Source organism: Podarcis vaucheri (genome assembly GCF_965113315.1).
Source record: "Podarcis vaucheri genome assembly, chromosome: 12".
In the NCBI taxonomy this organism is placed as follows: Eukaryota; Metazoa; Chordata; class Lepidosauria; order Squamata; family Lacertidae; genus Podarcis; species Podarcis vaucheri.
The window spans coordinates 63,279,841-63,294,040 of NC_138750.1; the positions used below are offsets into that span (position 1 = coordinate 63,279,841).

A 14,200-nucleotide genomic window follows, 5' to 3' on the forward strand; every position below is an offset into this window, starting at 1 on the left:
ATTGTTACGTTTGTCCTGTTCAACTGGTTTGACATGTAATTCAGAAATGGAATGAACTGATGCAATCAATCATCAATCAATCAAATCTTTATTACGGCCATAGACCTGAATAAGTAGGGTGGGGTGCAATCATTTAGAATCTGTAAAACATTTTGGAAAGCTAAAAAGTATTAAAAGAGAAGGTATATCTAAAAGACTATAAGAATCTAAAAGAAACTAAAGCAGGGGTGAGGAGCATTAAATGGATGTGGAGAAGAATAAAAGATTAGTATATAAAAGACTACAACTATCAGTTTAGAGAGCACTATGATGTGAGTGTTCATGAAATCTAGTTTGTGGGGCAGGTCATCATCCGATGGATCTTGAGCGCTGCTGTGCAGAACCTGGCAGCGTCGTATGTTGTAGCAGGGTTGGGATCTGACAGCAGCAGGGAGGTATAAAATGGTCCTGTGCACCTTGGAGTACTTGTGGTGTAATGGGGAGAGGAGGCTAATACAATTGTCTCTGTAATATAGGAAGTGGAGAAGAACATGCTCTGTTGTTCCTCTTTGTCCAGAGTCACAGGGGCATTGTAACTGATACAATGACAAATAAAATACTAAGCAGGTGATTCTTAGGACATTGCACCCAGACAGTCCAGTTTGTTCATTTGTTCATTTGTTTTTCTCCTGACACCTCATAAGAAGCTGGTGGGCTGGCTTTAAAAATCCCCAGCTTTGCTAAAGGGGAGATATTGAGAGAAACGATTATAAAGAAAAAAGTAAAGCCCTGCACCACACACACATATGAAGATAAATATTTTTGTGTAGCTGACACCCTTGCGAGCTTCCCCTTCCCCCTCTCCCTTGGCCCTTTTCCTGCCTTCTGCCATGTAAGATCCAAGCTCTGGATCCATGGATGGCGTCTCCAGGTATGGCTCTTCATTCCCCTCGACCATCTCCAGGACCATCTCCATCAGCTCAGAGACCTGGTCCTCCCGTTCTCCTAATGCCGCCCTGTTATTAAAAGCGCAGAAGCGCCCCCCGCATTCTTGGACCAGCTTCCGGACAGCCTCGTTATCTGACTGCATCACGTAATCCCGCAAGGAGTTGCCTTCTAAGGCTTTTTGCGGGTGAACAAGAGGATGGTGTGCTTCGTGGCCTCTGTCCCAAACATCTCCCAGACTCGCTGGGCTGCCTCCTTGTCCTCCGCGGTGAAGCGGCCCACCTGGGTCACAAACACGAGCGCGTGAGGGCCAGGCTGAGAGAGGTCAAGGCAGCGCTTGGTCTCCTGGTCCAGCCTTTCATCGCAAGCTCCTGTGCCCAAAATATCCGCTGTGTCAATCACGGACACAGGATGGCCTCTCCAAGTGCAGGACGCCCTCTGGCAGGACAAGGTGGTTGTCCTGGCCTGAAGTTTCGAATCAAAGAGCTTCTGGCCAAGGATGCTGTTTCCTGTGGCGCTTTTGCCGCCTCCAGTCTTGCCCACAAGGACAATCCTCAGTTCTCTCCTATTTCCTGCGGGTTTTGAAAGACAGCAAAGAGCTGGTCAGCAAAAATATCAGAGCAACCACTTCTGGTGGGATCCCTCTTAATATGTGATTGTTGAGAATTATATTGTTTTCTGATCCTCAGAGAGACTGAATGCATATGTAAAGCACACACATGTATAAATAAAAGCAGAAGAAGAACAGATTGGGAAACGTTTCTGTACACCTGATAAATTCAACAGTGTAAATAAGTTTTGATGGATGCAATAATGGAATACTGAATGGTTTAGTTTTTTGTAAAATATGCAGGGATTTATGATATGCAAAATGAACCATGGAAAGAGAAGAAGGGAAGTCGCTGATATTTTAAGGATGTTAAAATTAGTATTTTAGAGACTTCCGGGTTAGCGCCATCGCCGAATGGCGGACTCCCTCCGAGCTCCGGAGGGAGTCGGCTCGGCAGGGGCTGGGTCCTACCGCGCCGGCGACGCGGGGACCCTTAAAAACCACGGGAACGGATCCCGTGGACATGGTGACTCGGCTGGCACCGTTATCGCCCTCCCGGCTCGTGAAGGAGCCTTTTTAAAGGCTACGGATCGGGCGCCGGGGAGTGGCGTGGTGCTTTGAGTCCTCCGCTTCCCCTGCCGGGCGCAGCCGCATGCCATCCGGCGGAGAGCGCTGGCTTCTTCCAAAGGAAATTCGGACAATTAACAACAACCCGTGAGTAATTGGGCAACCGGGTATAAAAGGAGGAAAAAAGAAATTTTTTTCCGGATTTGGCACGAGCGGGAGGGGATCCAAAAAGGAAGTCAGTCCCCTCCCTGATTGTAAACATGCTAAAACAAGGACTGAGAAACCAAGATCGATTCAGAAGTTTATTGATGACAAAAATTACTAACTCCACGATGTGAATTATAAGAACTGTGCTGGAGGAGAAGAGTCGAGGGTGAGAGGAAAAAGGCAATCCCCCCCCCCCGGGAACCGGGGCGATTCGGAGAGCCTGGCGAAGAGAGATGGAGAATTTGACAGCTGTCAAAGGAGCTGTCAAAGCTGGAGAATACAAAGAGGACTTTGCTACAAGTTTTTTGCTGGTCAATTTTGTTACAATTTGATATAAATATGGATATAAACTGTCGGGGAAAAAGAAACAACAAATTGACTTTTGGACTAGAGGATACAAAGTTATTGCAATCCCCCTAGAGGAGTTTCGGGACATTACAAGTGTCGTATGTGGAAAACTACTCTGGGATGTGCACAGGTCTTATCTCCTGGGAAAGCTGCAGAACTGAAATATTATTTTGTCTACAGAGGTGACCATAATACAATAGAATCTTCTATTGAAGCAAGAAAGGAACTGGACGTAAGTCTTTGTCCCTGAATAACAAACCTCTGTAGAGACATTAAATTTTGGAACAAGAATGTTTTGACAGCTGAACAAGACAGAAACCTGAGAAACCAAGAAATAAAAGAGCAAATGACTAAATACGACACGGAAAGAACAACGGGAGGAGCAACAAAAGATTAAGGAAAATTAAAGGCCTCTATTAGACTGGATTTTTGAAGTTAAATATTATTAAAACAACCAAATCTGAAGAAACCAGCAAGATGGACTGAGAAAAATTTGGCTGTGGACTTAAGATCTCCAGGCCGACAACATACAGACAAAGGGACATGGGGAATCAAAACCGGGGAAGGGAGGGGGAATCTTAGAATCCAAAGGCTTTGTAACCAATTTTTTGAACTTTTCTATATCTTCTATCTTATATTCTTTATAACTTTGATCCTATATGTTTTTGTTTTTTCCTTTTTTAGAAAGGGGGAACTCGTGGAAGGAATGAGAGCTGATCTTGGGGGGGAAATTTTGTTTTATTATAAGACGAGGAGTGACGTTAAGATTGTGTAAATTTAAATTGGTTTATGAGTAAAATATATTAGGCTTAAATTTGGAGATGAGAACTTGTGGAACCAACTTAGGGAAAGGGGAATACAGTCGGGAGGGGAAGGAGGAAGTCCCAGAAAGAAGGCTATGAAAAGAAGGGTCTAAACTAGTTTCTCTTTTTCTTTCTTTTCTTTATCTTTTTTATTCTGTTATTATTGGAAATTTTAATAAATATGATTATTAAAAAAAAATAAAATTAGTATTTTAAATTGTAAAACAGAAGTGTGTGTGTGTGTGTTTATATAGCACCAACTCATGTAAAATACCACACGAAGTACCTATGATGATGATGATGATTTGTATACTGTCCCTCATCCACAAATCTCAGGGCACATATAAACAATAATTATTCAAATGACTGGCTAACCAAGAAACCATAAATAGTTCCAGAGGACCATTGGTATAAACAGCTATGCAAGTATATTTCATACTTCTGCACAGCATCTTGTAACTGAGCATGAACCAAACAAGTTCGTTTCATAACAGGACAGCCGGGAAGTGGAATCTGTTCCTCTGGGGGGCATCTTGAATTGGAACAAGAGCTCGTTCCTTTTCTAGATTAACTCTCCAAGCTCTGGTCAGTGCAGGCAAGAATGCGCCGGGCGAACCAGCGGCCTGATGCAGCCGAGGGCATCTTCTAGGTTCCTGCAGATGTGCGTCAGGATGGCACCCCACCCAGGCACCGCCCACCTCCCCAAATCCCCAAAATATTACACATTGGTATAACAATATTTTTTTCTGCAAATAAATAAATTAAATGTCATTGGGGGTACCGTGAAAAACTCCTGCGAAATAGATCTGGAATAATCCACCCACCCCAAGCAGCCAGTCTGCCTCTGAGTCACTGGAACCCTTCCTTACCTCCTCTGCTCCCGTCCATCTTCCCCTGAAAAAAATGGCAAGAAATCAAGATGATCTTCTCAGGCAGCCTTCCATCTGCAAACCCAGCACCCCACCCCTAGTTCAGACATGTGGCATCTCAAAGGAGAAACAGCACATTGCAGACATAAAGATGTTCAGAACATTTTGCAAGCCATGAGAAAGGTAATGCCCACTGAACTGTGCCCAAACGCTGTGGCTCTTTCCTCAGGTGGCACTTAAACAGAATTCAATTAAAAACGTAATTATTATTAATTTCAAATATTATTTTCACGTATTGCAAGCAGAAGAACACCCCCCCTCACCCTGAAGAGAGCGCCTGGCAAACATCAGTCTAAACATATAAGGCTTTATATGACATTGGATGTTTTATCTATGTGTTTAGATCTGTTGGAAGCTGCCCAGAGTAGCTGGGGCAACCCAGACAGGCGTGTGGGGTTCAAATAATAAAATTTATATTCTGGTGGAGTGTTTGCTTAATTTATTCATTTCATAAAAATATACACCCCCTGATTGTAAAAAAAAAAAAGAACCTCAAAGCATTTTGCCAAAAGATAAAATCACCATTAAGAAGAATTAACAATGACTTATGCTCTTGGCTGAGTTTGACATCCAACAAATATCCGGGTAATTGAAGTCCCCCATTACTACTATCTCCCTTCCTTTTGCATGCTTGGCCATCTGTTCCAGGAAGGCATCATCTATGTCCTCCGTTTGGCTTGGGGATCTATAGTAAACTCCCACAATGAGGTCTCTGTTATACTTCTCTCCCTTAATTTTGACCCAAATGCTCTCACTTTGGCTTTGAGGTTCTAAATCTTGGATCTCTTCACAGGTATACACATCCCTGACATATAACGCCACTCCTCCTCCTTTCTTGTCTGGTCTGTTTCTCTGAAATAGATTGTATCCCTCCATTATTACATTCCAATCGTGGGACTTATCCCACCAGGTTTCAGTGATGCCTATTATGTCATATTTAGTTTGTTGTACCAAGAGCTCAAGCTCATCTTGTTTATTTCCCATGCTTTGCGCATTAGTGTACAGACATTGAAGTCCATTAATCATTCCCCCGTGTCTCTTATTTAAGGATTTTTTCCTCCCACCACTAGGTCTGCAGGCTGTTTGCTCCATTTGGTCTATGACATTTGGATGATCATCTTCATCAATTGATAGACTCCTACCTTCAGGAGCACTGTCTCCCTCCCCCACATTAGTCAGTTTAAAGCCCTCCTGATGAGGTTTCTGAGATTTTTGGCAAAAACATTTCTCCCAACCGTTGTGAGGTGCAGCCCATCACTTGCCAGAAGTCCATCTTCAAGAAACTGCAGTCCGTGATCTAAGAATCCAAACCGTTCCTGTTTACACCATTTGCGAAGCCAGCTGTTCACTTCCACTATTTTTCCCTCTCTCCTTGGGCCACGTCGTTCAACTGGGAGGACAGATGAGATGACAATTTGTGCATTTAATTGCTTAAATTTCCTGCCCAGAGCCTCCTAGTCTCTTTTGAACTTCTGGAGGCTATTGCTTGCAGTGTCATTGGTTCCCACATGAACCAAGAGGAAGGGGTATTTGTCAGTGGGTTTTATGATTCCTTGCAGTCATTCAGTTTCGTCTTGGATCTTAGCCCCGGGGAGACAGCACACTTCCCGAGACATCTTGTCGGGCCCACAGATCACTGCTTCTGTTCTCCTCAGTAGGGAATCCCCTATCACCACTACACGCCTCCTCTTAGGTTTGGTCGGGGTTCTTCCATGAGCTGTCCGTTCCAAGGTCGCCTGCACATTCCCTGAGGACTGACTTTGCTGCTCGTCTTCATATCCCTGATCGACTGTAATGAGGGAGAGATCCTCAAATGGAGTCTGCTCTTCGTCTTCCATGCTAGGGGAGAGAACCTCAAAGCGATTGTGTATTTCTAAACAATCAGAGCGATCCCTGGGCCTCCTACTTCTTTGAGTCACGTTTCTCCATATATCTGGCACCTGTGATGGTGAACTAGCCTCCTTCTCAGGGGTGTCCCCTGTCTCCTCCTTGGTGGAATGGTGTTCTCTGTTGCTTCCAAGAAGAGCTCTAGCTCTCTAATTCTTTGGAGCGTAGCTACACGTTCCTCCAGTTGCTGGACTTTGTCTTCTAAGAGGGCAATCAACATACAATTGCTGCAGGTAAAGCTGCCTGCAACCTTTGGCAAGATGGCAAACATTGCGCAGGAACTGCAGGCGACTGCAGCTGTTCCCTCCCCTTCCATCTTGAGATCGTGTCGTTGGGGGTGGCTACAGTGGTCCTCCATCTTAAAAAGCGTGAAGACAGACAAATACCCCCCCAAAAAACCTAGGTCTCCCCCAACAAACGTTTGAGACTAGCTCCCCTAAATCTAAAAGATGGATCAAACTTGCACAGGGAAAACAGCTAATCAGCCACAAAGAAACACACACACACATGAAAACCCTTTTGCTCCTCCTTCAGCTGCTGCCCTGCAAGCTCTGATAAGCTCCTCCCACAGCTAATCACCTGCCTCAACAGAAACCCTGCCCCCTCTGACCTTTACACAGGGAGAGCAGCTAATCAGCCACAAACACACACACAAGAAAACCCACAAACACACACACAAGAAAACCCCTAGCTGCTGAGAATCACAGGTGTGGATGAGGCCATTGTGCTTACGTCTTGCTTGTGATCTCCTGGTTTCCAGGTCTGTCTTTTGCCTGATCCATCAGCCGGGCTCTTTTGATGCTCTTTTGGTCCCCTTTTACAGATGGGTAACTGGATAAATCAAGTGAGAAGAAAAGACTTTCACTTTCCATATGTCCAACATTCGGCTATTAATGTGCACTCAAAACCTGCGTCATATTCAGAACTCTGAGAGGAACGGGGAGAGTCAGAGGCCGCCAGAAGTTGCAGAGAGAAACAGCCAGACCAGCAACACCTGCAGGCTGAGAAAACTGCCCAGCAGAAGTCCAGGTAGTGAAAACACCCCTCTGTTCTGGTGGAATTAAGCAGAGGTGGGGATCCCTCATGCAGGAGGAAATGGAGGGTGGGGTGGGGGGAATATTTTGCAAATGCCACAATGCGCCTTCTGCACTTGGTTTTGTAGGGGCGGTTGGTGGTTGGAGTCAAAGTCTGCCCTCCCGGGTGATCCTCTCAAAGGAAGGGGAAAAGGGGGGGCACAGTACATGCCAAGGATTCACCCCTTTCTCTTTTTATATAATTTTTATTAAATTTTCTGTTTTACAATTGAAAATACTCATTTTACATCCTTAAAATATCAATGACTTCCCTTCTTCTCTTTCCATGGTTCATTTTACATCTCATAAATCCCTGCATATTTTACAAAAACTATACCAATCAGTATTCCATTATTGCATCCATCCAGACTTATTTACACTGCTGAATTTATCTTAATGCTGCCAGTGTTTTCAGCTGTGCACAATTATTTTCCATATATTCAATAAACATTTTCTAATCTTCTTTAAACACATTTTCTTCTTGTTCTCTTATTCTATATCTTGAGTCTGCAAGCTGTGCATATTCAGTCAACTTCAGTTGCCGTTCTTCTTTGGGTGGGACTTCGCTCGTTTTCTATTTTGGGGCTAACAAAACACGGGCCGCAGCAGTAACATACATAAATAACCTTTTCTGAACCTGGGAATTTCAGTCTGAATTATCCCCAACAGAAAGGACTCGTCTTTTGTTTCCCAGTCTAATAACAGATTATACATTTTAAACAAAAGTTTCTCTTTGTTTCATAGAAGTTCTTTTTTGAATTGTGAGCTTTGGTCCGAAAAACCATCTTAAACAGATGGTATTGCAACCAATTCGTAATATGGCTCCTTACATTTTCCATTGATTTCAACATTCCTTGTTTTGCTAGAGTGGACATGCAAGGGAATGTTTGGTTCAGCCAGTTGAAACTTCCTGTTCCTCCTGGCCTGGAGCATCCTTCCTTGCATGTGACTAGTGGCTGGGCGTGACCTCTCCAGACCTGGTAAAAGGCCAAGTCACCTGCCGCCTTTCTCTTTCCTCCCCTTTTTGTCCTGCCTGCTTCCTGCCTCACCTGGACTGGACTGCTGGCTGCCATAGCAGTTCCCCAGGTCATCTCCAATATGGGGTAAACCTGTTTGTACATGTTTGTAACTTTAAGCCTTAAGCCTGCCTTCAGGGATCACACTGTGATCGGCCTGATCATGAGTAAAACTACATTTTGTTACTTATGAATAAGACGGTGTTGTCTTTATTCTTTTAGGAGGGATTCAAAAGGGTCTTACAGGGAATATTAGAACATATCTCAGTCTAGACAAGCCAGATTGAATTGTGTATTGTCTTAAGAAACTCGCATGAGTTTGCAACCAGCTGCGTCAGAAGCGGACTGCACTCTGCTAAGTGAAGACACTTGCTAGCACAAGTTGGGAAGGATATTAATAAACAATATATTCTCTCCTGCCTCCCTGAACATTCCCACAAGACCATCTAGTCCAACCCCCACAGCGCAGGAATCACATCGAAAGAATCCATGACAGATGGCCACCCCGCCTGTTTAAAAACCTACAAGGAAGGAGATTGCACCACCTTCTGAGGGAGTCTGTTGCACCATCAAACAGTTCTTGCCTTCAGAAAGTTCCTCTCAGGCTTAGTCAGAATCTCCTTTTTTGTAAATCAAATTCACTGGTTTGGGTCCTGCCCTCCGGAGAAATAGAAAACAAGCTTGCTCCCTCTCCGGTGTGGCTAGAATGTAGAAGGGGCATTCTCAGGTGAAGTCATTCAGTTTAGAGTTTGATTTGTAGCCATGTTGACCCAGAACTGAGCTTATCTGCAGTCGTTCTTGCCTTGTACAACAAGTGGGAATGGAAGGACCTCTAAGTTTTGGTTTTTCCAGTTTCTACGGTTCCCTTTTGGACTTAGATCCCTCACAAGGAGTTCATTTGTTTTCACTGGAGCCAAGGTAGAGGGCCAGCAACCTTTAGCTCATTGAATGTTGCTTCCTTGGCTACCAGTCCTAAGTATCAGAGATGACCAATTTACGTATTCCCCAAACTTTGTTTTTGACTAAGGACTCCAGTAGCAGGAAAGTCCCTGGAGAGAAACTGAGTTTCCAACACTGAGAGTCCCCCAGGAGTTCTGCAAATGACTTTTGGTGTTTTAATGCAGGATTTCTGGACCGCTGTGAACCTTGATGGCAGCTTGTCTTTCTGCAACAGGCAGCATGGCCAAAGGTGAGTCTTTTCCTGATACTGACCATCCTGAGGTAGCAAAACAAATGCTGCATGGTTTGCTTATGACTTCAAGGTGGCCACAAACAAGTCTTCTCCTTGGATCATTCAGAGGGTAGAAACTGTGGTCAGGGTGCCCACTGGAAAGAAACACCACAACACATTTCCTGTGCACCCTCAACTGGCAAGAGAAATAGCGGTAGGAAATTTCCCTTGTATGGTGGAACCACGGTTTTCGAACGTAATCCATTCCAGAAGACCGTTTGAGTCTTGAAATGTTTGAAAACTGAAAACTCAATACCGAAGCCTCAACACAATATGGAAACTCAAAATGGAAGCTGCGCGGCATGTTCAACTTCTGAAAAGTGTTTGAAAACCGAAGCATTTCCTTCCAGGTTTACGGCATCCGAGTTCCGAAATGCTTGTCAACAGAGACGTTCAAAAACAGAGGTTCCACTGTAGCTTCAATAGAATCACAGCACTGCAAAGTTGGAAGGGACCCCAAGGGTCATATAATAATAATAATAATAATAATAATAATAATAATAATAATAATATTACTTATACCCTGCCCATTTGGCCGGGGGCCCCCAGCCACCTTCTAAAAGTCAGGTAAAGGTAAAGGTACTCCTGACCATTAGGTCAAGTCGTGGACGACTCTGGAGTTGCATGTACATCTCACTCTATAGGCTGAGGGAGCCAGCGTTTGTCCACAGACACGCAGACAGCTTCCGGGTTATGTGGCCAGCATGACTAAGCTGCTTCTGGCGAACCAGAGCAGCGTACGGAAACGCCGTTTACCTTCCCGCTGGAGCGGTACCTATTTATCTACTTGCACTTTGACGTGCTTTCGAACTGCTAGGTTGGCAGGAGCAGGGACTGAGTGATGGGAGCTCACCCTGTTGCGGGTATTCGAACTGCCCACTTTCTGGTTGGCAAGCTCAAGAGGCTCAGTGGTTTAGACCACAGCACCACCGGCGTCCCTAAAAGTCAGGTAGTTGTTTATTAATCTAGTCTGATCCCCTGCAATGCAGGAATCGCAACTACCGCACGCATGGCACATGGCTAGCCAACCTCTGCTTAGAAACCTCCACGGAAGGAAAGTCTGATGCTCTTGGCATCAGAAAGTTCTTCTTGACATTTAGTCAGAATCGCCTTTCTTGTAAAACAAATTAGGTAACTAATAAGTAGCACACCTATGAAACATTTGTAAGACGTGTGTGTGTGTGTGTGTGTGTGTGTGTGTGTGTGTGTTAGTCTCAGGAACTTTGCTGACATGGTATTTTTTATCCCTTATTTAGCCAGAACAGACAAAGAATTGAGAATTCTGCTCATTGGCAAAACTGGATCTGGGAAGAGTGCAACAGGAAACACCATTTTGGGGGCTGAGAAATTTAGAAGCACATCCAATCTTGAGTCAACAACCAAGGACTGCGAAGGAAGAGAAGCCACTGTAGATGGCAGGACAATTGTTGTTGTTGACACACCTGGGTTTTTTGATACAGCATATAAGAAACGCTTCACACGAGAAGAGTTGAAGAAGTGCATTGATCTGGTCTCTCCTGGAGCTCACGCCATCCTCGTCGTGATAAAAGCGGGAAAGATCACAAAGGAGGACCAGGAAACATTTCAGCTCGTGAAAAGGCTCTTCAAGAATGAAGGAAAGAACTATCTGATTCTTTTATTCACCTATAAAGATGAGTTAGATAAGAATAATTTAACTATAAATGAGTTCATACGAGGCGCTGAGGGGCACCTGAAGGATCTGATTGAGATGTCCGAAGGACGATTGATTGCTTTTAACAATGTGGCTGAAGAAGAAGAAAAGCGGAGTCAGGTGAAGGAGCTCATTGAGATGATTGATGGCTTGGTGGCACTCAATGGCAGAACACCACTGTACACCGAAGAACAATTCAATAAGGACAGCTCTAGCTCTTGCTGTAACATTTTGTAATATCGGCAGTGAGGAGTCGGGAATCAAGGATGGAGATATGTTTGCCCACCACCGCTTTCTTTTCTTTTCTTAATAATAATTTTTATTAGTTTTCAATTACTATCCAATAATAGCCTCATTATAACAATACCAATTTATAATACAATTATTAATACCAATCGTTCAAATACTGGGTCATACAATTTAGATAGTGGCCCCCGCATGCTAGAATTGATGGCTTGATTATTTTCTTTATTTCTGCATTCCAAAATCTTATTAATTTCCATTACATTCCGGTCATAATAATAATCCCTTCTACAACAACTGCAATATTAATAACTGTCAGTTTGCATTTTCTTAGTGCAGAAAGATCTTTCCTATTCTATTTAATTCAAGAAGGTTCTGGAAGCTTCTCTGTGCGAAAGAAACAAGCAGAAGGTTCCTGATGTTTGGGTTATTCCTTCAGAGAAGCTGAGTACAGCTGCCTTAAACTGGTTCTGTTTTCTTTTCTTTCTCTAAAAGTTGAGGCCAGAAGGAGCCTGGGATTATCTTTCTCTTTCTCTTCCTTCTAGTGTGCTGTTCTGTACATAGTACGCTTAGTGTTAAGGCTTAGACTTGTTATAGGTTATTGTAAGTTGAGGTCTGCAAGTGGATTTCTTATTGACTGTGCCAATCCTCAATGTGTTGGATTTGTGACCATGATGCTCATCTGCCTTAAGTAGCAGTAAAGCTCTGCTGGATGAAATATTCATTGCCTCTGGTCTATTTTCTGGGAATCCTGCAACGTGTTTGAGTTTTATTGGCAAGACCCAGGAACTACAGTGGTACCTCGGGTTAAGTCCTTAAATCGTTCCATTCTTAACCTGAAACTGTTCTTAACCTGAAGCACCACTTTAGCTAATGGAGTCTGTAACCTGAAGCGTCTGTAACCTGAAGCATATGTAACCCAAGGTACCACTGTACAGCATGTTTGCCTGCAACAATGTGAACAAATTTTTCTTCTGAAAGTCTAGCCCAGAGTAAAAAGTTTCAGAACCACTGCAATAGACCCGCTTCTATCTTCCTGACAGCCCCTGCCCACTCTGGTCCCCTCGCCCCAAAACCCGTGGCAATCTGGGTCTGTCTCTGCCTGACTTGACCAAAGCTCATTGACCACGGGATGCCTGCCTGCAAAGAATCATGGAATGGCAGAGTTGGAAGGGACCCCGAGGGCCATCTAGTCCAACCCCCTGCAATGAAGGACTCTTCCCCCCAAAGTGGGGCTTGAACCCACGCCCCTGAGATCTCTACCAACTGAGCTATCCTAGTAAGCCCTCGCCTTGCTCTGTGCTGGACCCAAACTGGGGAAGCAAGATTCATTTATTTTTAAATTTTTTATTCAAAATTAAAACAAAACATATTATCCAGAAACATATCATCCTTATCCCCCTCCCATTTTTCCTCCTTCCCGCTACCCTCCCACACAACCCCCACCCCACCCCACCCGGCTTCCCTCAGTCTTTGATTTCTCTAAGAATGCTGTTTTCTGCATGTTACACAGTTGTAGAGATCCTCAAACTATTTAGCTGATGGTTATCAATAAAAAGTTTGTGAATGTTTATTCAAAGCCAGCCAAGGAGTCCAGTTCGCTTTCTTGCGTCTTCAAATACTTTGTAAAGGGTTCACATTCATCTTCAAATCACAGTTATCCTTGTCCCGAAGCTTATATGTCTGTTTTGCCAGCTCTGCATAGCGAGAACTGGAAGCAAGATTTATTGGGGTGTTCATACTGCAAGCCTCTCCATCCTATGCTCAGGTTGCATTTGTGGCTGGGACCACACAGAGGCGTAGCTAGCTGCTTGGGTGCCCGGAGCAGAGCACGCTGCGTGGAGCCTCTGCGGAGTCTGCCTGGTGGACGCAAGCCCCACGCTGCCGTTTCGGGCATCGTGGAGCCTGCAGGTGCTCACGCCACCACGCCACTCCCAGGAGAGACTCGTGGCTCAGGGGCGCTGCCGGCCAGGCCCCACGGTAAGTGCTGCCCTCACGGTGTGCCATCACCCCTCTCAGTGATGACACCTGGGGCCGTCTGCACCCACCACACACCCCTTCCTACGCCACTGGAACCACATATCCTAAGAGCAGCAGAGTCTCCAATCGCCTCTGAATGCCACTGTTTGGGAATCACAGGTGAGGAGGACTAGGTGAGTCCCTGGCCAGATCCAAATATTGGGCTCGTCTTACATAGTGGCTCCTAGATTCTGTTCACCACTTCTAGGAAATCGGACCCCCCTTTTTCCACAGTCTTGAACTCACAAGCACAGAGGGGTCTTCCTTCCCCCAAGGCCACATCCTACACTCTTCTAGGCTTCTTTGGTTTGGTAAATAGCTTTGTTGCAGAGTCATGTGAATCCGTATCACTGCAAGAGGGAGAAATACTGAGCACGGCTTTTAAGCCATGTAGGTTGAGAACACAGGAAGTTGCTTTTGGGTGAGGCAGGAAGAAAGCCAGATGTGATTACACATTGCTTTTGGTGCAAAGCCAGCCTCCTTGGGAAATCAGCTTGACATGGCCAGAGCATTTTCAAGAAAGGCAGCCAGAGCCTTTCACGGATAGCAGCCCCCTCTCTGCACAGCCCCCCACCCCCGTTTTCTGGTCACGTTTTTAAATAGTGGGTACTCTTGGTTCTTATTTCAAGCCATTGAAGGCAATTGCTCTAGAGCAGTGGTGGTGAACCTGTGGCACTGGTGGTGAACCAGTGAGCTTCATGGCTGAGTGGCAGGGATTCGAACCCAGCTCT

At 44.8% G+C, this 14,200-nt stretch overlaps 1 protein-coding gene and 1 pseudogene across 3 annotated transcripts; one reads left to right on the plus strand and one right to left on the minus strand.

The window, feature by feature from the left end:
* Positions 1–640: 640 nt before the first annotated feature.
* Positions 641–4,423, minus strand: LOC309515028 (GTPase IMAP family member 2-like; annotated as a pseudogene). Its single transcript, XR_014224589.1, has 2 exons — positions 4,269–4,423; positions 641–1,496 (listed from the first exon to the last, which is right to left on the minus strand). The product of XR_014224589.1 is annotated as a GTPase IMAP family member 2-like (transcript).
* A 2,683-nt stretch (positions 4,424–7,106) lies between these two features.
* LOC309515041 (GTPase IMAP family member 9-like) lies at positions 7,107–12,168 on the plus strand. Of its 2 annotated transcripts, none has more exons than XM_082192644.1 (3): positions 7,107–7,244; positions 9,429–9,493; positions 10,792–12,168. In XM_082192644.1, exons 2-3 carry the CDS (start codon positions 9,454–9,456, stop codon positions 11,442–11,444), a joined length of 693 nt encoding a protein of 230 aa, XP_082048770.1. In that variant the 5' UTR covers positions 7,107–7,244; positions 9,429–9,453; the 3' UTR covers positions 11,445–12,168. The 2 variants fall into 2 exon arrangements, with proteins under 2 accessions (XP_082048770.1, XP_082048771.1); XM_082192645.1 differs by having other exon boundaries at positions 7,149–7,285.
* The last annotated feature ends 2,032 nt before the right edge of the window (positions 12,169–14,200 follow it).

Bases quoted from the DNA above. Each gene is read 5' to 3' on its own strand.
- LOC309515041 (XM_082192644.1), top strand. From the start codon at position 9,454: ATGGCAGCTTGTCTTTCTGCAACAGGCAGCATGGCCAAAG. The intron at 9,494-10,791 runs GTGAGTCTTTTC...TCCCTTATTTAG, and splicing joins AACAGGCAGCATGGCCAAAG to CCAGAACAGACAAAGAATTG.